Source organism: Amphiprion ocellaris, chromosome 22 (assembly GCF_022539595.1).
Source record: "Amphiprion ocellaris isolate individual 3 ecotype Okinawa chromosome 22, ASM2253959v1, whole genome shotgun sequence".
Classification (NCBI taxonomy): Eukaryota; Metazoa; Chordata; class Actinopteri; family Pomacentridae; genus Amphiprion; species Amphiprion ocellaris.
This window is the reverse complement of record NC_072787.1, coordinates 3,807,160-3,831,560: the sequence shown is the minus strand read 5'-3', so window position 1 is coordinate 3,831,560 and position 24,401 is coordinate 3,807,160. Positions and strand designations below refer to the sequence as shown.

General features: G+C 39.3%; 1 protein-coding gene across 1 annotated transcript in view; it reads left to right on the top strand.

Moving 5' to 3' along the window:
* Positions 1–24,401, top strand: part of vopp1b (VOPP1 WW domain binding protein b) — a 40,495-nt gene that overhangs the window by 6,586 nt on the left and 9,508 nt on the right. Inside the window, exons 2-4 of the mRNA XM_023267232.3 lie at positions 5,937–5,995; positions 17,114–17,191; positions 22,942–23,075. Of these exons, the coding sequence (XP_023123000.1) occupies positions 5,937–5,995; positions 17,114–17,191; positions 22,942–23,075 (271 nt within the window). The remainder of the gene's footprint in view (positions 1–5,936; positions 5,996–17,113; positions 17,192–22,941; positions 23,076–24,401) is intronic.

Below are 24,401 nucleotides of genomic sequence, written 5' to 3'. Positions count from 1 at the left end.
AAATAGAAACAGGAGAGAATTTTAAAGGCTGATATTGATGTGTTGACATTCAAAACCTCATCGTGGCCATTTTGTCTAACTGCAAGAATTTAGAGTTTATTCCTGGCATCACTTCAACCCTCATGGCAGACTAAACTGTCTTGAAATCCCGACAATGAGAGAATATTTTGATGCTTTATCTGAAGTATGAATCCCAAGTGGCCTGTTAGAAAAATTCAGTATCACACTGCAAGGTAGAAAACTTCAAATGAGTTTGCACATCTGCATCAGAGCAAAGGAGCATTCAGTAGCGTCTGTATTTTACAAGAGCGTCGGCACTGACCTGTCTTCTTTCACAGCTTTGTTTACATCCTCCTGCAACTTCAAAGGCACAACACATCCTGACACTTCACACTGATTCTAAACGTTTACTGTGCAGCGTGCAACCATTTGAACTATTCATTCCCAAATGTCCTCCAGCCAGAACCCATCTGAACTGCTTTTTAAGCAGGGAAACACATTGTCTGGTTACGTAATGGTCATTTTTGTCCCACGGGAACACAGAGACACTTTCCTCCAGTGTCAGCTCTTTCAGTAAGCTCTAATTAAAGAAAGACAATGAACAGAACTGAATGGTTACCATTGATGGCATAAGGTTGGAGACAGGGAACAGTGAGGTCCAAATTAAAGTAACCGGAGTGATACTAAATCAAAAATTGTAAAAGCAACCTTTGCTTTGCTGTGTATTTTTCATATATTTTTCATTTCTATATCAGAATTATAGTGTTTGCAACAATATACTGCAATTTTCTCTGTTTCTTTGCATGTACTCTACATTGTATGCCAATAAAATGGTCCTCATGTACTTGGCCTACACTCATATACCAATGGTGACACTGTTAATTGCATATATAAAGGCTAATGTTGGCCTGAGAATGTGAGATGACAGACTCATAACTTTTGGATTGAGAGAGTGGATCATATCAACAGGATCTGCTGCAGTACCACTGAGGCCAGCAGCAGCATTACCAGCATGTAGAAAAGTGATGGAGAGAGGAAAGCAGATAAATGGAGGGTATTCACATCAGGTCAATGGTGTGTCTTCTCTCGAGCATGTCCCTGTGCTTGTTTAATAGGTCTAGTGATGTTAAGCATTGTTTGAATATCGATGTTCTCATGAAGATGAATCTGAATGACTTTGTTGACCCTTTGCATCATAATACAGTGTAGATGGGCTCAGAGGGGGCTGACCTCCCTATACTTGTTGCCATTACTCCTCTCTGGATATTCATGTACCTGAAGATCAGCTAAGACCAAGATTTCTTTTTCATCCAATCAAACATGTAGATGATTTACCGAGCACATTTATGTTTCCCACTGGGTGTATAGTTTCACAGTTTAGCTATGCTGGTAGCATGGCTGTAGCAAAGGCATCATTTCTTTGCTGGTCCTACGCTTTTGCCCAGACTAGAATACCTTAGAAAAACTATTGGAGAAATCACCATGAATATAGGTACAATCTTCCATGCTCCCCAAATGATCAACCTGAATAATTTTGGTGATCCCCTGACTTTACTTCTAACTCCTTAATGAGTTCACAAGTTGGGTTTACTCTGAGACACCTACACAGAGTGTCCCCTGTCTTTTATTCTGGTGCCAACTGCAGATTGAAGTTGTATTTATTTTTTTTGATTTCTATGAAATTTGGTGGAGACCGATATATTCTCCTTTGGATAAATTGTCATCACGTTTCGGCTCGTGCCATCATCACGTCAAAAAAAGGCGCTATTGGGACTTTGCAGCCCGACCTTGTATATAATGCTAATTAGTAAATGCTCGCATGCTAACACCCTTAATTATAAAAGGAATTGTGGTAACTGTACTTGGTCGACATGAAATTGTTAAACTTGAGATTGTGAGCATGTTAGAATGTTGATGTTGCCGTAGTACAGTCCCACAGAGCAGCTAGCATGGCTGCAGTCTTGTTGGATATCATGAGCTCTCCTTTACCTTAGCAACTCAGTCAGGCTTCAGAGTGCATCATCATCACCAACAGCTCTGGTGAAAGTCACTCATGACCTTCTCATAGCGTCAGATAATGGACTTGTTTTGTTGGACCATAGTGTGGCATTTGACACCACTGACCACAGACTTTTACTACAGTGACTAGAACATTCTATTGGCATTAAAGGGACAGCACTGGACTGGTTTAAATCCTACTTATCATACAGGTTCCAGTTTGTGCATGTCAACAATTGAGACTTCAGTCTAAGTCGTTGTCTTTGAGAAGATGTCTCCATGTCAGTGAAGAGGGATGGTGTGTTCGCTGCCTGCCACCTTGTGTGCAAGGTGCAAGGCCCTGAGTGTGAATCGCTTCATTTTCTCTCTTGTCTCACCTCCACTGTCTCCTTCACTCTTTCTTCTCAAAACCCTCAGTCTGTCCCAGACTGCTTCTTTGCAGAGTGCAAAATGATAATGCTGAAAATTCTCCGTAGGCCACTACAAAGCTGGCTATATTTTCACAGGAGATCGTTTCAAAGACAGTTAACTCTCCAGCGTCAGCGCTCAGTGCATTCTGAACCAAAGCCAGTATTGGAAAAGGGGAGGGGGGTTATACTCACAGAGACCCTCACTAAGCTCTGCATATAAAATTGGACAAAGAAAGTGTTTTGAAAAAACAGGGCTAACCCATTTTATTTTATCTCATAGATCTATTGTTACATCTCTCAGCTGTGGTCTTTAGTTCAGTGTGGTCTTTTTCGGATTGGCAGACACCTTCAGGATACAATAGATGTTGTTGTACACTTAATATACTGTCTGGTATTTTGGGCTGCAGACAGTGCATGAACTAGCTCATCAGCATCACTCTGAGACAGAATGTTCCATCTGACAATCTTGTGCAGGTTAAAAACTGCTGTTTGAGAGACTTGTTTCATGTGTGAGTGGCAACTCCTGGTCAGAAATAACTTGAGGGTTCCTCACAGTACTGCTGGAGGCCAAAGCAATGCTGTCCAGAGTAACTAAATGGTTAGACGGTGTCTTTTTTTAGGAGTTTAAACCAGCCTAGTGCCTTTATTCCAATGACATTTTCCAATCTCTGTAATAAAATGTTATCAACTGTATCAAATACAGCACTGAGATCAGCAGAACAAGTATAGAATCTAGTCCACTGTCTGAGGCTATTAGAAGATCATTGGTGACCTTCACCAATGCTATCTCTGTACTATGATGTATTCTAAATCCTGACTGAAACTCTTCAAACAAACCATTTATGTACAAATGGCCATGTAATTGATAGAGCTTTTTTGAAGATTTTTCAACTAACGGGAAAGTTGCATGTAATTCTATAGTTTGCTAAAACACCTGAATCAAGAATATAGTTTAGAATAGAACAGAATGCTTTAATTGTCAGTATACACACATATGATGTTTCATTACACATAATGTGTAATGAAACTAATGACAGCGCTTGTGTTGTATATTGCGCTGTTAAGAACTGAAAAAAAAAGAAAACAGCTGTAATGTGTTCAGTACCCATATTGCACTTAGGTAAAATGTTGTGGTGAATCTGGAGGTGTGGGTCTGGATGGGTCCTCCTTCTTCATCCAGCACCAAATCCTTTGTGTTCGAGGAGTTGAGTACCAGGTTATTGAGGGAGCACCAGGTGGTGAGGTTCAGGATCTCCTCTCTGCAGAAACTAAAGCCCACAAACAACATCCTTGCATAACTGCCAGATTGTTCCAGATGTTTGTGTGCCTCCACTGTGTGGAAGGCTGTGTTGATGACATCACCTATGGATCTGCTGGCTCTCTATGCAAATTGGTGCTGATCCAGGCTGGAAGGCAGTGAGGATTTTATGTGCTTCAGCACCAGACTTTCAAAGTACTTCATCACAGTTGAAGTGAGAGCTCCGGGTCTGTAATCATTCAGACTGCTGACTGACTGTTTCCTGTGGATGGGTACAATAGTGGCAGATTTTAGGCAGCTGGGGACTTTGCAGGTAGTCAGTGAGGTGTAAAATGATGTGTAAAAGATTGTAGTAAAAACCTCTGCCAGCTTGTCTGCACAGCTCCTCAGTACCCTCTCCTGGACACCGTAGGGGCCAGCAGCCTTTGATGGGTTCACGCTCTGGAGCACCCTCCTGACCTCCTCTGTGCTCACAGTGAGGACCAGCTTGTCAGCAGGTAGCAGCATAGGGCCATCCTCCTCCTCACTTACTTCAAATCTAGCAAAGAACTGGTCTACCTTCTCCGCTAGGTTTGTGCTGGTGATGGTGGTGGGAGCATTGGAGCTGTTAACAAGGTCACAGATAACCTGTCAAACACGTCAAGTTCCCCTCCGTGAAGTCACCCTCGATCTTCCTTGCATACGCTGTTTTTACCCGCTTAATGCCTTTTTTCAGGTTGGATCTGACTGAGCTGCATAGTTCCATATTTCCAGACCTGAAAGCAGAGTCCCGTTCCGTCAGCAGCTGTTTCACCTCCACTATTTGTCTGACCTTCTTCTCCACTGTGACATATCCATGCATGTTTAGATATAAAACAGAACAGTGGATGTATAGTCCGTTAAATCCTCCTGTGTGAAGATGTCCCAGTTTGTTGTGTGGAAGCATTCCTGGAGCTGTGGGATGGAATTTTCAGACCAAATCCATGTGAGTCTCATCTCAGGCATTGTTCTTTATATGATAGGTCTGTATGCTGGGGTGAGAAACAGGACCAGATGATCTGATTGTCCAAGGTGAGGGAGGAGACTTTATATGCCTCCTTGATGTTGCTATAAACCTTATGCAGCATGGAATGACCTCTCGTTGCACATGTAACATGCTGGTAAAACTTAAGGAGCACAGTTCTTAAGTCAACATGATTAAAGTATCCGACCACAATGAAAATGCCATCTGGGTGGTCAGATTGCTGTTTGCTAACAGCTGCTAGCAGGGTCTTTAATGCAACGTTAGGATTATCACTCGGTGGTGTGTACATAGCCATTACCATGACAACCATGTGCTCTCGGGCCAAATAAAACGGACAACAACTGAGTGTTATAAACTCCACATCAGGGGAACAGTGTTTTTCAGTCACTGTGGCGTTGGTACACCACCTGTTGTTGCAGTAGATGACCAGTCCTCCTCCTCTGCTTTCCCCGAGTCACTTGTCCGGTTGGTTCGGTGTGCTGTTCGGCCTGCTAGCATGATTGCTTCATCTGCTACCCCCGAGTGAAGCCAGGCCTCCATCACGATGGTGATGCAGCTATCCCGCACGATTTTCTATGATAGCTCATCAAGTTTGTTGTTAAGTGACCTGGCGTTCGTGAGGAAGATGCTGGGTAATGCTGGTGTGTGTGGACTCTTCTGTACCTGGACATGGATACCAATGTGGCATCCACGCCTCCTGCGCCACCTCCTCCTTTGTTTTGCCCCAGGTTACCATTGCTATCTCCGGTGGAATATTATGGTTGAAACTCTGGTTGGAGTCCAACTTACCACAACGCACTCCAATGCAGAGCAGCTCCTCTCTACTGCACTTAGTAGTAGTGCTCATGGTAAAAAAAAGTAGCAAAAACGTGTTTTAAAAAAAAAAAAAAAGAGTTGTCTGACTGCTGCACTAGTGAGTGCTGTCATTCGTCCTCACAGCTAATCAGAGAGCGTCTTTAACTGCAGACTGTCACCGGCTGTCTGTCAAACACTGCTGCTGCTGTTGCTGTTGCAGAAGTTTATAAGTAGAGGTTTGATTACAGCAACCATAAAAGCCTTCAGTACAGAGTCTGGTAGGAATCGTCAATAATAACATTGGAAAAAGCATCTTATCATTTGTCTCGGTCCCTTGACCCAGCAGACAAGTTTTTCACCAGCATTAACACTGTCTCTGCTTTCTCTCCTGTGCATGCTCTGTCGAAAGTGCTGCCTGTGTGTACAGGGTCAAGCTTTAATCAATACCTTCAACTGTCTTTTTCTTTTGCAGTGTGTAGAAGCCAAGAAGTACTGCTGGTATTTTGAAGGCGGATACCCCATCTATTTCATGTAAGTTCCACTCTTACAGCTTTAAACCAGGAACCTCAAATCTCCACACAAAAACTTCATCCATAATCTTAATGTAGCTACTGCACTGAGATTTAAATTGTTGTTTTGAAACAACTACACCACAAAAAAAAAAACTACGCTGGATTGTTTGTAATGTTCATGAACCTTCTACTACATTGTGCAGGAATGCAAGAAGTGACAGAACACAACAGGACATTGCTGTTTTATCCTAATGTGAACCAGTCACATCTGGCTGATTCAGACTCACCAGCACCACACCTCCTCTCTTTTGTAGGGCTGATACATTCCTTGCTGTAATCCCTTATTGCATCATGTCAGGGGATGCACAAGTGGTTACCAGCTGATTCTGCAGTCAAGAAGTCAAAAGGAAAATGGAGAGTTAAATTTACTCTGCGACCACTTGTGAACTTTCATACTAACAGAAATGCTGTTTAGTGATGTCAAATTTCAGTCACAATTTAAACTCTGTCCACAAACGGTGAAAGAGTTTCTTATGTTGTATCTCAGATATCTGTGATGTACAGATGCTGAAGAAAACGTCTGTTAACACTGACTTGTTTGTACAAAAATAACCTTATTACAAAGAACAGCATCAATCAGGCATAGATACCCGGGAGCATTCTCAGCTTGAATCACAGAAATAATTCATTTATTTAAGCTTGTGTATGGAAAGTTATCTTAACATTTTTCATCAGTTACAGGTCCCCACTTTGTCCATATAAGGTGCATCATTCCATGATGTCCCAGGCAGGCTGAACCAGTGCAATAAATCCCAGTGCAGTCACTCTTGAATCTGTACATTTAGCTTGGGCAGTGCAGTCTTGGGTGGGTTTGTGCAATATTTATTTATATGTTATTTATTTATTTTCATACATATATAATACATATTTTGCATAGTGTATTTATTTATTTATATATTTTATCTTTATCTGTTGTTGTCTTTTTAGCCTACGAAGGACATGCACTCAAAATTTCATTGTACATATGTCCAATGACAATAAAGGCATTAATATGATTTGATATCAACATCATAGTGAAGCTCACTTTGTGTTATGTTTATTTCATTGGTTTCAGTAGCACCCATTTACTTTTAATCTTGTCACTTTCTGTATTTTTATGAATATAAGACTTTCACAGTAAATCCCCATCTGTTTCTCTTAACTCAGCATTTTTTTTGCTTTTGTTTTGTTGCTCTCTGGTCACCCTAGACCAGCACCCTAGACCTAGGGCCATAACAGTTCCACACTTGACATTCAGAAATCTGCCAAAACCCTGCTTGTATCAAATTCTGTAAGAAAAAACAGTAAAAGCTGCACCCTTTGGTGTAACTGAGACAACATGAGTGACCCAGCTGCAGCCAACAGTCGTGACAAGCTTCAGGGACTGAACTGCAGGCAGTGTTTATGCAGAGCAAAGAGGAGACAGTGAAGCAAAATAAAACGTATCTGAATAAATGCAGCATGGCTCAAAAACAGGAAACAGAGGAGCTTCTCATTGGAACATACATTCAGCATGGTGAAATATGTTTGTAGAGTTAATGTGCAGAGTAATTTTAAAATTACAATATGAGCAAAATAAGTTTATACATGTTGTAGAAATGTAAGTAGCAAATATCTATAGGTTTTAGAGCCACCATTTTTTTCCAGTACTGGTAGCACCTGTGGGTAGTGATGGTCCTCTGATACCCGAGGCTTCGACACATGCGCTGTAGCTCATGAAGCAAACGTATCGAACCACTGTGCCGAGGCGTGGTTTGGTCACGTAACTCATGACGTTTGAAGCACTCAACTGCTTCGAATCACCTGATTGGTTCGGTTTGTTATGTGAATCACTCAGCGGGATCGAGTGTTCCGGGATAGGAGATCCATATTTAGTGTTGTTCATTTGAATTGTTTTTCACAGAATAGATTGTTTTTTTTGCTGTTGTTTTTGCTTTGAGAGTTAGTAGTATGTCAGATTTCATATTTCGTAGAGAATATATATATATATATATATATATATATATATATATATATATATATATATATATATATATATATTCCCAACTCACCACCCCCATGCCACAACACCTGGCACAGAACCTTGTCAGGTGCTTAGCTGACAGACTACAAACCAAAGAAAAGAACAGTTCACTGACTGTTGCTACACTTGTGGCTCTGCAGTTCAAAACTTTTGGATTCACCAATCAGAGTGGCAGCCAGTGTGAAAGAACGTTTAATAACAGAATGCACAACAATTAACATAAAGAATACCAAGCAGCAGTCATCTACGTCACAAGCACCACCGCAGCCTCGTCCTCCACCACCAGCAGCACCTTCCACAGGTATTCTTTTTCTCTTCTGAATAGGGAATGACTGACATTTCTGGTGATGATGATGATGATCTTCAATATTTTTCAGTTCAACTGTGGAGCCTATTAGACGAAGACGCAAGTAGAGCCTGGCAAATGCAAAGCGCCACAGCGAATGCAATTGTAGAAAGAACAGCAGACCCACTGGCTTACTGGGCAACCCACAAAACTGTTTACCCAAACTTGTACAATGGAGCCAAACATTTCCTGTGTACTTCAGCCTCATCTGTGCTGTGTGAACAGGTTTTTTTTTCTAAGGCTGGGGAGATAGTGAGTAAAAGAAGGCAATGCTTGAGTCCCAAACATGTTCCCTGTAATTTTTCCTGAGTGTGAGCAAACACACAAACTCCCTGAGTGTTCCTTGGACCACTGTGAGCAACATCAGACGTGTGCACTGTGGTCACACCAGCATCACATCCATTCAAGTTACATGGTTCATTAAAAGAATCAAATTACAGCATTTACTTTACTGTTAAAACACTTTGTCAACAGGAGCCAGTTGAAGGCTGCAGTGATTTTAGTGACACTACAATGTATAAGAGTGAAGTTATTGAATATTTGTCTCTTTACTGTTGCAGCGGTTTTGCAAATTGCAGACGGACCCTGTTCACTCCATAGACACCAATGTTATTCCTGTAGCTTGAAAGACAGCTACTTTTGATAAAACTGGGCTTGTAGCACATTGTCTGCCTTGCAACAATGGGAAAGAGGCACCGTTTATGTTTTGACAACCTATATCTAATGAGTTATTGATGCTGGAACGCTCTGAATCTGTGAATATCTTTCCAACTTTACTGAACTTGGGGCCACTACCACCTAAGGAGTGATATATTTCATTTTGAAAAAAGCATTTAGCCATACTTAAAGCTTTAAGTGCTTTATTAACACGGAACTAAAAATTTTGTATTGTTTTATTATCACAGGTTCTGTCTGAAAAGAGGTGGCATCATTTTAAACAGTGAAATCAAACTAACAAAATGTAATGACCAACCAGTGAGCAATACTGGATTCTGCAAAAACATAAACAACTTTTAAAAAAAAAATCTAAATCTTATCTTAACACAGTTAATGTATTAACTTATTTTTGTGTGTATGCATGTATTTATTGATTTATTTAGTAATGTTAACATATCACAGTTCTGAGTGAATTTTTCTTAAGATAGGCAAAGGCCATTTATTTATTACATATAGGCTCTTAAATGTTTATTAAAAACTGAAAAGCATTAAAAAAAACAACTTAGGCATTTATTGAGTCACTAAAATACTGTAGAGTACAGACCACATCAGCATGATTATAAGCATCCTCTGGTAAATTAACAACCAGATACTGATGTCTCTCACCATATGGACTTCAGGAGATGATTAGAGCAGTGGTTCTCAACTGGTCTGGGCCTGGGACCCACCATAAAACTGAAATGACAAGTCGTGACCCAAACAATATTTCTCCAAAAATCAACAATTTATTGACTGAGCGTTCGAAGACAAAACTTTTAAACCTGAACTCAAGTACTTCACAACAACTCAAAATCAAGCAGCAATACTAATTCAAGTACTGAGGACTTTGAAACAAGTAGAACAATAGCCTCAAGTAGTTCTCAGGATATATAAAAGTGCATTTTTTTTCTACAAAAAAAGTGCAATTCAACAAAACCAGTAGCTTCTCATAATACTGCACAAGTCTGCAACAATGCTGTTGTAGCTGGAGAAACTATGTATAGAAATATGTGCAAAAGAGTCCAAAACATGAAAACTGATGAAGTGCATTCAACAAATTATTAAAGTGAAGAAATGCTTAATGTTCTGATCAATCTCAAAATGTAAACACAATAAAACATTTTTCAAAGGGCTTAACTATATTTGAAAGCCAATATTTGGGGAAAAAAATAGTGTGCAATACTGAAAGAAAAGTGTGTTTTTAAGCACTTACAAATAAACAAAAGTCACAAGTCACAATAAAAGTACTGCAGAAGTACATGAAGTTCTAATGGCTTAGCTGAGGATGCTTTTTGGCCTTTACAAGAGTCTCAAAATCTGGCTATATGCATGATAAAGCAACTCTGAGGTCATGCTCAATGTTCAGTTTATTTGGGTATTTTGTTTTCAGCTGAACAAGAGCTGAGAAGCCACATTCACAGAGGTATGTGGTGCTGAATGGTAGGAGGATTTTTACAGCTCGACTAGCAATGGAGGGATACTCTCTCATCACATCGTTGCACCTGAACTGGGAAAGGCTTACCTCTGTGAATTTATTTCTGAGAGTGCGGTCACATGATAGCTCCACCAGCTGACATTCATCGCTGCTAGGCAACGTGATGCTTTCCATGTTTATTCCAAACGGGTCGCGCACCCAGTCGTCCTCGGGTTGTTTATCGGGAAAGTAGTCGCTAAACCGCTCGAAAAGTTTATTCATGCTTCATGCTTTCACTTGCCAGTACCTCACAACACAAAATACACTGAGGCTTTTGGATTCCTTTGTCTTCGATGTAGGAAAATCCATATTTAATGTACTCGCTGTCGTACTTGCGTTTAGCCATGCTGCTGTTGCTATGAAAACATGCAGTTTCTTCTACAGTAATACGAGTGTCCTCACCGGTCGCTGCTGACACGACGACCCCCTGCGGGTGCGGAGGGGAACTACAATGACTCGCCACTAAATTGGATTATCTTTATTTTTCTCTCTTTTTAGAAAAAGGCTCGCGACCCACCAAAAACGGCCCCGCGACCCACTTTTGGGTCGCGACCCACCAGTTGAGAAACACTGGATTAGATGATGATAAACTGTGACCTACTGGTTGGATTCTCTCTGTTCTCATGTTTCTTACATGTTTGTCCCCTGACAGCCGGGTCCTAATGTTTTTTGAGCAACACACCATACTATGACGTTTTTACAATGATGGTTCTACTATGGAACCAGTTTGACATGTTCAGGTGTTCTTTGTGTGAAAACTCAGAGATTTCAGGTATCAGAAGGTGGTTTTCAACTTTCTTTATTAACTTTCTGCTTCAACTTTAAATTAAATTTCCTTCACTAACCCAGCCCTCTGTACTTCCAGGAAGCTGTGTTCCTATTGGCTGTCCAGGTGGCTGCTAGGTGTTATCAGGAACACCTGAGCAGCTAGGTGTTATCAGGAACACCTGAGCAGCTCAGTGTCTTCCTGCTTTATGTGGCTGCAGACAAACATTTCCTCTGCTTCTGTTCACCACAGAACCGGGTTTGGCTCCATTGCTTTAGTTTGTTCTTTAGGCGTTGGCTTGCAGCTTCCAGCAGTAAAATAGTCTTTAATGTGTTTCTTGGTGTGTTTTAGGGCTTTGTACTGGATAGTTGTCTTGGTAAATGTGGTTCTTTAGCCACAGTTAGCACATGGTGCTAATGTGTGCAGTGATTAGTGGATTTGGTGCAGCTGAGTTGTGTCTTTATCTTGGCTGTAGTGAGTCTTTAGAGGTTTCTGGTCAGACACATTCTGTGTTCTTGTTTGTGAAGCAACGTTGGTTGTCCAGAAGGTAAGAGTTCCTGTCCTGATTCTCTGTTCTCAGAGGTTCTCTGGTAGGCTGCAGGAGACTTTAGCATTTGGGTTGTGCTAGTTTGGTTTTTGTATGGTTTCATTTGGACGACTATCTTGAGGCCCCTTCATGTGGTTTAGTGAGGTTTTCTGGAACAGTTCTACAAAGCAACCTGCAGCAGAAGAGACTTTGAGAGTTTTTAGGAAGTTCTGGAGACCAGACTTTAGAGCAGCAGAAACATTTGTCAGCAGTTTGAGCAGGAGAAGGTGAGCTTCAGAGTAGAAATGAGACAGAAACCTTCTTGATCCATGTGGTGAGGTCCTGTACCAAGAGTTTGAGCAGGTTGTGAAGAGTCTGTAGTTCTTTGGTCTGAAAGCACAAGAAGAGTCGACTCATTAAAGGAGAAAACAGGAGATATTGTTGGTTCTTCTGTCACTCTGCAGTTTCCAGTTTCCTTAGACTGAATATAAAGTTTATATTTTAAATGATTTCCCATGTGAGCCCAAGAAGACTTCAATAAACTCCCTCCATCCCCTGGACACAACATATTTTATTACCATGTTAAATGTTTTTTTTTTGTTTGTTTGTTTGTTTGTTTTTATGTTTTTGAGTTTTAATCATAGTTTTTTCTCTTTGCTTGTTTAGTTTTGTCATCTGTATAAAAGGTGCTAAACAAATAAAGTTGAATTGATAAACTGAATAATTGACTAACTCATGATTGTGGCAACAGAAATATTTTAATTGTGATTTAAGAGTTTATTTCATTTTTAAGGTTGGGGTTAAAATCTTGACAGAAAAAGAAGATTAAAGAAATAAACTACATAACAAAAAACAATTAAATCAAACAAAAAAAATGAATACAATAAAACTTTTCAAAAGTTTTATTGTTAAAAAGATTTAAGAAATTTAAGATGTAATTTTCGAAATAAACATTTAATTTTTTAATTAAATGTTTTGTCTTTTTAAAGGTTTAATAATCTAATTAAATGTTTTGCATTTTTTTAAATGTTTAATATTCTTGTTTAATTTTATTTTTTAAATGTTTAATTATGGAAAATATTTTATCTGTAATTTTTAATATTTGTATTTTTAAAATTTTGTTTAATTTCATAATGACATGTATTGTATGTTGTTGAATTATCTAATTCAATATTTTGTTTGTTTAATAGAGTTAAACATTAAATACAATTAAATTATATGTACATATACCACCTTGTTTATTGTGTTTACTTTTCTTTTTAAATGCTTCATTGTATTTTCTGTTTATTCCTATTTGAAGTTTTATTGTCTTTAAGATGTAATTCTCTAATTAAACATTTAATTTTTTAATTAAATGTTTTGTCTTTTTAAGGGTTTAATAATCTGATTAAATGTTTTGCATTTTTAAAAAGGTTTAACATTCTTCTTGTTTAATTGTATTTTTTAAATGTTTAATGATGGAAAATACTTTATCTGTAATTTCTAATATTTGTATTTTAAAAATTTTGTTTAATTTCATAATGACATGTATTGTATGTTGTCGAATTATCTCATTCAATATTTTGTCTGTTTAATAGAATGTAATGTAATTTAATGTTTAACTATTAAACAGACAAAATATTGAATGAGATAATTCGACAACATACAATACATGTCATTATGAAATTAAACAAAATTTTTAAAATACAAATATTAGAAATTACAGATAAAGTATTTTCCATCATTAAACATTTAAAAAATACAATTAAACAAGAAGAATGTTAAACCTTTTTAAAAATGCAAAACATTTAATCAGATTATTAAACCCTTAAAAAGACAAAACATGAGTGCCCATATAGCTCAACGGGTTAAGCAGGTGACCCATGTACAGGGGCTGGTCTCTGACGCAGCGGCCCGGGTTCGAGTCCCGCTAGTGGCTCTTTGCTGCATGTCTTCCCCTGACTCTTCTCACCTGTTTTCTGTCTGTCTCCCACTACACCTATCCAATAAAAAGACAAAACATTTAATTAAAAAATTAAATGTTTAATTAGAAATTTATATCTTAAAGACAATAAAAGTTCAAATAGGAATTACACTGAAAATACAATGAAGGATTTAAAAAGAAAATTAAACATTAAAAGGTGGTAAAACATTTAAAAAGAAAAATCTTAAAGATTTAATCGAAACATTAACAGACTGTCTGAAGGTTCAAACTAACAGAGAACTACTCAAGAACTTTTAAGATTTCAGTCTTCAGACTGTATGAAGGTTCAAACTACCAGAGAAGTACTCAGGAACTTAGAAGATACCAGTCCTTGGACTGTCTGGAAGTTCAATCTAACAGAGAACTACTGTGGGACTTAGAAAATTTCAGCCCTCAGACTGTGTGAAAGCTCAGGTCCTGAGGACTCGGGAGGTCTGGAGGCTTTGAAAGTCTTGGAACTGAGGGTTCAACCCTCCAGCACAAAGGCTAAAGTCCAACCTCCTGAGAAAAACGATCGAGTCGAGACTCAAGTTAAAAAAAAACTCGAAAATGGCAAAAAAAATACATGATAAATGCGCAAAAAAAAAAGTATCGCGCGCAGCTTAGAGGGAACAGTGGTCCCAAAACTGTTGATAAATTATTTCTCAATAAAACCTCATAACCAGTTACATAAGCACACCCTCTTTACTGACCTCTTTACCAATAAACCCCAAGACATACTTTGCCAAAATCCATAATAATCCATAAAATCTTTAGTTGCACCAGCCCCATGTGAAAATGACATCAGTCTGTATTTGTAGAGCATCTCATGAATGTAGCAGCACCGTTTAAATGTTTCATAACACAGAATATAAGCAAAGAGTATATAGGGATACAGACAAACATGGGAAATAAGAAACGTGCTCTTCAATAGTTATTGTCATTATTATTACTAGTAATATTATTTTTGTGTCCACTACAACCCATACAATCATCTAGTGTAGTCAAACAGGAATGTGTGCATGGCGAATCAAATCCAAAACAATCCATGAACCAACGACCACGTCTTGATTGCACTTCATTTTATTGACCACTAGATGTCCTACTCGAGCACTGTGTGTCATTGAGGCCTCGAGTAATGAACCATGTTTTGAATGAAGTGTCGAAGCTTCAACAAAGCCTCGATCAGCCATCGCTACCTGTGGGCACTTTAAAATATGTTGTACATGTTGATTTCGCTTCATTTTCAGTTTTTGTAAAGTAAATAATCTGAGGAATTCTAATTGAGTTTTTTTTATGATTTTTATTTCATTTTAATTGTGTCATACTACATAAAAGAATATCTGAATTTTCTCTCCTTCTTCATGGTTGTTCTGTTTCCATAGAGGTGCAGGACTTTAGATTGCAGTGAAAAATGAGCCCACAGTCAGAACAATGTGACAAGAGCAAAACACTCCCAGAAACTGTTTGCAAGTCAGAGGGTTCAACACAAAAAGATGCACTTTAAAATATTAAAAGCTGAAGGGCTGGAGTCTCACATTTAAGTGATCTATTAACAAAATTGTTTAATATCTTTGACATTGCATTGAGCCCGTTCCAGAGAGGATGACTGTTCAGTAAAAACAGTCATCTCCTGTTTACTGAACTATGAGCCAGTTCAGAAAACACTCGAAATTTAGTTTTTAGAATTTTCCGATTTTCGAAGATAACTACTCAGTATATGAAGTATATAAAAATACAAGTTCATGTTAGCACAACATGTTTCTCTTTAAAAAAGCACGGAAGAGCAGATCTTCCCACTCTTCCCACTCCTTGGTACGTGCAGACTATGTACTTGTGAGCTCCTCAGCTCTTCAGTCTGAACATTTAAGAGCTGAGGAGCTCTTAAATGTTCAGTACATTCTCTCTCTGGGGTCTCAAACTAAACACCTCTTCAACACATCCAGCAAATCCTTCTCTGAGATGTCAGGAAACTCAATCTTATGAGAAGGATCGATGTTGCAGGTAGACTTCACCTGTCTAGGTGGAAACTCCTCTTTATATTGCTGATGGGGCCCACTAGAGTGAACTGATCCACCTGTTTAAAATGATGAATATGAAAGAACAGAATCTTTTCTCTGTGATAACGACAGTTACAATAAAGTTTACAAACACCAGAATACTGGGCTGGCAAGGCCAAAATACAATAAGCTGATAGATGCAGTGGTAAATAATTAACAAGACTGAAAACTTTTCTCATAGTGCTACAAGCAGTGCTCTGGCAGGTATATCCTGACCTTGAAGTTTGCTTTGCTTGGCCGTGTGCGATTTGGGTGCCAAGCAGAGATGTTTGATGCATAACAGACTAAATTCACATAGCAAATACACAGAAAGAATGCCTCAAAAGCAAATATACTCATTTGATTGAAGCTTTCGAGTTTCATCTCATCAATTTGTTTGATGAGATTAAACTCATCTCAAATTTTTACCTAATTTTTTCTACCTATGTGGTGTTTTTATATGCTAGAATGAATGATATGAATGAAGAAGAAAAAAATAATATATATGACTGAATAACTATAATATTAGAACTTGCCATTCTGCAACAGAGACATTTTACATTGTTTAAGCAGAGAGGCAGGGACTTCTTAGATCTGTACATTCTTGAGGAAGCAACGGTGTAGAGTTACAGCTTTTAAAGGCAGGAATGGATCATTTTTGTGGAAAAAACTTTTAAATATGCAACACAGAGTCTTTAGGGCTAACATCTGTAAATGGCATTGAAAAAAAAACAGTAAAATATAGTTGTAGCCTGCATTTGTCTAATAAATGAATATGACTTATTATTACAGTGCCTGCAATCCACAGCTGCTGTGTAAATTTCTAAAAGTTGCTCTGCCCAGACATTAAATCCTTGCAGCCCTGTGAAGGCAGCTGAACACACATGTTGACAAATCTCTGATATTAGATAAGTTTATTAAGAAGTGGTAATACTTTGATTAAAATGAAAGATTGTCTGTATGACTTCATGCTCGGTTTGTTTGTTAGAAGTTGGAGTAAATATTAACTGGTCAGGATCAGATGAACCCGGTTACAGTCTGGCAGTGGCCCCCAGAACATTGATATTCAACTGATGACATATGAATATCAATGTTCAAATGTCATTTCTGATATGACCACTCACAGCTCATATCAGCCCTGCCAGCTGGTTCATCAACAATTTTTTTATTAACAATGAAAATACAGTGATTTACTCTGCTTATTGTGCTATTGTAGAACTTGCTATTATTATTACAGTTACTGCTGACTTACTGCATACTCCTTGCTGTGTGTCTTTGTGTTGCAGATGTCGCTCCTATGAGGACTGCTGTGGGACTCGCTGCTGTGTGAGAGCCCTCTCCATCCAGAGACTATGGTACTTCTGGTGAGTTCTGGCTCGGTCTGTATTTACTGGTGCAGGGTCAGGCAACTCTGACACTGAAACACCTGCTTTCAGACTCTCACCAGTAATAAATGTTAATGCAAAGTGATACACAGTGTCCACTTATGTTGACTGATGCCTTCATCAGCATCCTCTGACAATGTTGTGGTAACATCATTTATTCCTTTGAAAGAAACCTTTTTTTTGTTGTTGTAAGTTAGTCACCAGTTTGATCACAAGATTTAATTGTCAGCTTTTTATGGATTTGGATCAAGACATTTTTACTCTCTGACTCTTTCAAGACTTGTGCTGCTCATGTCAAGACTGTCAGAACCCATTTTTTGGATTAAAATCTGACATTTAGTTATAGCTGCATTAAAAGTTGCTGAGTGCAACTTGTAACTGATCAAAACCGTGCTGAAGGAATTTAATAATAGAATAAACAGTATTTGGTGTTTTGTTATTGGACTTCAATGCTAGCCATGGACTGCCCATAACGAACACCTTGTTTGAGCACAAGTGTGCCTGGTACCAGAGCACCATAGGCCAAAGGTCGATGATCGACTTCGTAGTCGTGTCATCAGATCTGCAGCCATATGTCTCGGACACTCGGGTAAAGAGAGGAGCAGAGCTGTGAACTGATCACCACTTGGTGGTGAGTTGGATCCAATATTTAATAATTTCCATTGTTACGTGACACTCAGTTTTGTATTTATCTATGAAGCCAAATGAAACTAATCAGCTAGCTAGACTGCAAGATTGTCTTAAGGACATAAAGACCTGGATGACCTATAATTTCTTACTACTAAATTCAGACAAGACTGAAGTCATTGTATTTGGCCCCAAACATCTTAGAGAATTGCTTTCAAAGCATATAGTTACTCTGGATGGCATTATATTGGCCTCCAGTACTACTGTGAGGAACCTCGGTGTTATCTTTGACCAGGACATGTCCTTTAACTCGCACATAAAACAAATCTGTAGGACTTCCTTTGTTCACCTGAGAAATATTGAGGGGTTAGGGCTAACCCTAACCCTCAGAGTGATGCAGAAAAACTAGTCCATGCATTTGTTACTTCTAGGCTTGACTACTGTAATTCCTTATTATCAGGTTGTCCCAAAAGCTCTCTGAAACATCTACAGTTGATCCAAAACGCTGCAGCCAGAGTACTGAAGGGAGTTAGCAAGAGAGATCATATTTCTCCTATATTGGTTTCTCTTCATTGGCTTCCTGTTAAATCTAGAATAGAATTCAAAATCCTTCTTCTGACATATAAAGCTCTTAACAACCAATCTCCATCATATCTTAAAGACCTGATAGTACCATATTATCCTAGCAGAACTCTTCGCTCTCAGACTGCAGGCTTACTTGTTGTTCCTAGAATCTCTAAAAGTAGAATGGGAGGCAGAGCCTTCAGTTATCAGCTCCTCTCCTGTGGAACCAGCTCCCAGTTTGGGTTCTGGAGGTGGACACCCTCTCTATTTTTAAGACCAGGCTTAAAACCTTCCTCTTTGACAAAGCTTACAGTTAGGACTGACTGGGGGACCCTGACGAGGTGAGCTGGAGTCTTCCTCTTGGACGTCCTTTAGTTCTGTCCCTAGTTCTGCTGCTATAGGCCTAGGCTGCTGGGGGACCTGTTTACTATATGTATTTACTAAACCATTATTGCAATACATTCACTCTGTTTCCCCGTTTCCTTTCTCCGAGTGTCCCTGGTCCCAGAGCTGGATGCTTCAGATTTGTTGTTGTTCTCCCACTTAGTTTAGTCTCCATCATGTCCACTGTGAGATGCTGCTGCTGACCTTCCTCCAGCCCACTGCTTCCAGCTGCCCACTTCCACCAATCTACTCTGCATTGCCCTCACTATATGCTCATCTACACACTGTGCATCTTACTACCAGCTATATATGTAGTATATTTAATGCCAGAGTCTTGCACCATAACAGTAAACTTATGAATCAGTTTCAATGCTGGCTTGTAACATTTATGTTACTCTGCTCATGCATGTAGCCCAGTGTGTGTTGTATGTTTCGTTGCCCCCCCCACCCCCCCTCTGAGTCCCCCCATGAGCCGGGTTCTGCTCAAGGTTTCTTTGCATTAAAAGAGAGTTTTTTTCTTGCCACTGTCACCTTTGGGCTTTCTCTGGGAGTTCAGACATATGGGTTCTGTAAAGCGTGTTGAGACAATTTGAATTGTAATTGGTGCTATGTAAATAAAAGTGAATTGAACTGAATGGAATAGGTCCGTCCCAAGATGCTGAAGGTTCTGGACATTGTTGAACTGTCTTGGCTGACACGTCTCTACAATATCACATGGGCATCGGGTACGGTGCCTGTGGACTGGCAGACCAGGGTGGTTGTCCCCATTTTCAAAAACTGGGACTGGAGAGTGTGTTCCAACTACTACAGTATCACAGTTATCAGCCTCCCCAGGAAAGCTTACTCTAAGGTGCTGGAAGGGAGGCTAAAGCCTGATTGTCGAACCTCGGATTCAGGAGGAGCAATGTGGATTCATTCCTGGCCGTGGAACAGTGGATCAGCTTTTTTACTCTTGTGGAGCTGCTGAGGGGGTCATAGAAGTTTGACCTGCCAGTCCACATGTGTTTTATGGACCTAGAGAACGCCTACGACCCTGTCCCCCAAGCTGCATGCTCGGCAGGAAGTCAGACTAGTTTCCTGTGGATGTTGGACTCTGCCAGGGCTACCCCTTGTCTCCGATCCTGTTTGTGATGTTCATGGACACGATCACAAGGCGCAGTCGGGGTGAGGAGGGTGTCTGGTTTGGGGACCTGAGGTTTGCATCTCTGCTTTTTGCAGATGAGACAAACCTGTCTCCAGCCTGCGCCGGCAGGAATCCTGGGAATGAGTCTATGATCTGGCAGTGAATGGAAGAATGAACTGGGCTTTTATTGAAGGAGGTGATTAGAAATAGGTGAGTCCCTGCAGCTGTCTCCAACCGATTGGAGACAGATTGTAGGCAGAGAGAGAGAGGATGAGCGAGGGACAGAGAGTGGTAGACAAAAGGAGGGCCAGGCAGTTACTGAAGTGGGGATCCTGACAGAAAGGTTAATTAAAGGAGCAGCACAGTGTGACCTTACTCAAGATTCTTAGTCAAGATGTCTACCTTCACAGTTTGAACCATATTGGTTTTATTGTGTTCCGTATCTGATAAATCACAGGTGTTTGCTGGCTTACTTCTTTTGATGTACTCTGTGGAATTAATTAACAAATGACTTTTCATAATTTTTAGCTATAAATGCTATTCCGGAAGAAACTTCAGTGAAGCTTGCAATAGCAAAGCTGAAGCATAGAAGCAAATGTTATGCAACCAATAAACAAAACGCAAATAATACTTCTTGCTATGGATAATGATTGCAGAAAAACAAATAAATAACTATTCTAAAGATGCATACACCAAATTATGAAAGAGAAACAATGTGCTTTATGCCAACAAAACAGTTATGACCTGTGGTTTCTGGCACCAGAATACCAAAAGAGTCCTTTGGGCTGCGGGGTGGGGTGTTCTGGTGCAGGCATTTAATTTCAACATGTCATAAAATGTCTTAGAATGGAATTTATTAGCAGTTTCACCACATACCACCCTAAGTATTGGAGATGTACATTTTAACCAGCAGGGATGATAAGACCTGGAATTACCCAGTGCATGAATTTATTATTATTTATTCATTTTTATTTCCATCACAGTTTGTCTGTATTTTCCTTCAGTATGCAGCATTCATTTCTAATACCTTCGAGCATGAGCTGCATAAACAACAGAAAATAGCCTGATACTTTGACTAATTAATAAAATCAGAGTTTTTTTTATGTTCAAAGGTCTTGAACAATACGGCAGTTTTTGCTAAAGTCACATAAAAGCATTTTGTAACTATTTTTAAGCATTTTCCTCTCAGTAATATGACTATACTACTTAGAGGAGGTTAGAAAACATTCAAGATAAAGAAATCAATGTGTTTCATAACCTGCAAATGTCTTGTGAATGTACATCTTCGTGATGTCAGTGGATATCCACTGATTCCCTCAAATGACACTTAGTGGGAACTTTGTGGTTACTAGATGTTGCAAGCAGACTACAGTGACCACAGTTGATGGCTGGCTATGGAGCATTAGCTGAGCAAATTTGTATAGCCAGAAAGAGCTGCTTAGTTTCAGCACATTCCTACAGGAAGTACAATTATTGTTGAACTGAAAGTTTTTGTGCACTGATGGGCACACAGTAGAGGGAGGCAAATTTGATCTGAGGAGACAGTAGTCCTCTTTTGCTGACTTTGTTTTGACAGGCCGGGGTGGCACCTCTGTGTCTGCTTCCTGTGTCAGTGGATAACTCAAATGAGACCCAGACCGTTTCTCAATATGCATACTTGTCCATACTTGCATTCTCACGTACTCGAACAGTCATCAGTCCAAGACCAAGTACTGTTTCAATTCAAAGTACGCATCTGGCCGAGAACGGAAGTAATACCCGGATGTGTTCTCGCTCTGCCCACATTATCGAGACTGCATCAGACCAGACTTGTATGGATTTGTAAATAACCCATAATGCATTTCACGCTGACTAGCAGCTGTGACAAGGAGAAAACTTTCAGAGGTAACAAGTATTTTTGGGAATACTACTGTTATTGTGACACAAAATGTAGTTTTCAGATTATTTCAGGCGAGAAAGTAGTTGTGTAAACGTCAAATATGTGGTCAGTTTATCAAGATAAAGCCTGATTAAAAATTTCCTCCAATGGTTTCGGAGATGTGAGCGTCCAGGTTCGACGGCTATGACCAGCCGGTCAGCGCTCACTGCAGCCGCCGAGAGCAGCCTTATCACAGCAAGACTTTTAAAATCTGCCGCTGGCTCTGACAGTTCTATAGCGGTTAAACATATATAAATAGTTTTACGTTTATCTAATGGTCATACTTTGGCCTCACAGTGTGTTTTTTTATTGTTCAGAGAAAAATGGGTTTGAAACAAATTAAAGTTAATGTTCATAACTTTATATTGTTAATGTTTTACTCAATCGCTCACTTTGTACTTCTGAATTATTGTCTTGTCTTCATTACCTGTAGTACAACTTTGTTCTACTCTTATGACTGTTACTATGCATTAAAATAACATGTAAGCGACATTTTATTCCAGGGACATCTGAAGAAACCCAGATCCTCACTGACTGTTGGGAGACTCCAGAACATCAGCAGCTCCATCTTCAGCATCTGGACCAGCATGATGCTGTTCATGGAAACTGAAGGATAGAAATGATTAAATGTATTTAAGCATTTTGCATTAAATATTTTTCAACTGTGTACGGAAAATGAATTGAATTGTTGAAGCCAGAAGTAAATTCTCTTCTAACATCAGACCTGTTTGATCAGATGCTGCTGATGTTTGAAAAGGTTTCTGTTTTATTACCAGACAGACAGAGGAAGAGCTCACCTGTTAGAGCTCACCTGTAGGAGCTCACCTGTATTCAGGTTCTGAGTTAAGTAGCTTGTTGTTTTTCACCATTAAAATAACCGGAGCAGATGAGTCGAGGCAGTGACACCATCAAGTACGCTGGTGTTCCAATTGCATATTAACCGAGACGCATTCTTGGGAGTCCGGACTTTGGAGTCATACTCGCAAGTCCGTACTCGCCGAGTACGTACTTGGAATTGAGAAATGGCTCCAGACTCAAGCCTGATCTGCTCCTCACCTTCCTACCAGTCTGGAGCTTTCAGAGCACTGATGATGTGTTTTGTTTTTCTCTCAGGGTTCTGCTGATGATGGCAGTGTTGTTCTGCTGTGGTGCTGGCTTCTTCATTCGCAGAAGGATGTATCCATCCCCTCTGAGAGATGAGCCAGCCTTCAACGTGTCCTTCACCAGGCACCCAGTCACCACACCAGGTACAATGTGGTTCAGGCAGTTGCACAAATGAAAAGATAGCATACACGAGCTAAAATGCACTCACAAGGATGGAATTATCAAAATACACATTAGAGCTACAACAATTAATCAAGTCATATCTTGAAAGCATTAGTCATTTAAAAAATAAGTCTCTGATTGCAACTTCAAAAAATATGAATATTTTCTGGTTTTCTTTCTATACGACAGTAAACTGAATATTTTTGAATTGTGGACAAAAAAAGACATTTTAGGGCATCATCTTGGGCTTTTGGAAACTTTGATCAACATATTTGACCATTTCCTGACATTATATAAGCCAAACAATTAATAAACTAATCGATAAAATATCTGACAGAAGGGGCTTGACTTTTCACACTAGCACTGGTTTTTAAAGAGAATAAGGACACGCAAACAAAACTACACTTTATTTTAATCAGGGTATTGACAGTGTTGAAAATGCCTGTGCTTTGATTTTATTTTTATAAAAGCTGTATGAACCCTAAATCTCAAACACCACACATCTTCCAGCAATGCCCTCAACAGGGAGAAATGATGATGGATATGAGGTGTCTGTTCCCTTTAAGTTCCAAACTTCTGCTGACTTTCCATAAAAATGTTTGTCTGGATGGGGATGAAGCCAGGGAACTCCTGCAATTAGACAGCTAAATGTAGTAGTCTTTGACATGACATCAATAGCTATGAACTGCTTCATAATGGCTGGCTGTGGTTCTGTCTGAGGGTCAAGGATGGGTTCCTTAAAACACACCACCTAGCATATATGTATGCTGACCTTTCTGCTCTAGATCTGTCATTCAAATATGTTACAAGTTTGCTTGAAATAGCAAAATGATCAACTGCAGTTACACAGTTTTCAGGGTACATCTGATTGTTAACATTGCATGCACACTACAACTCAAAAGTTTAGACACACCTTCTCATTCAATGTTTTTTATTTATTTGTATTATTTTCTACATTGTAGATTAATACTGAATATTAACACTTTTTGTTTACAACATAGTTCCATATGTATTCATATGTAGGAAATTCAGCGGAAAAGACGAAAGCACAGTCCTAAAATTGCGGTAAGAATATATTCCATTTGTAGGATATTTTTAGTCAGTTTTCGCACAGTGTTCTGAATTGGTAACATTAAGCAGTGATGCCATCTTTGTTCACAAACATGACTTTTTGCCTTTTTGTACTTTTAGGAAACAATTGTTAGACTTCATAACTCTGAAGAAAACATGCATTATGAACGGGGTTAGGGTTAGAGCAGCACACAGGTTGGAAAACTCCTGGCTGCAGAAGGATGGAGGCTGCACTA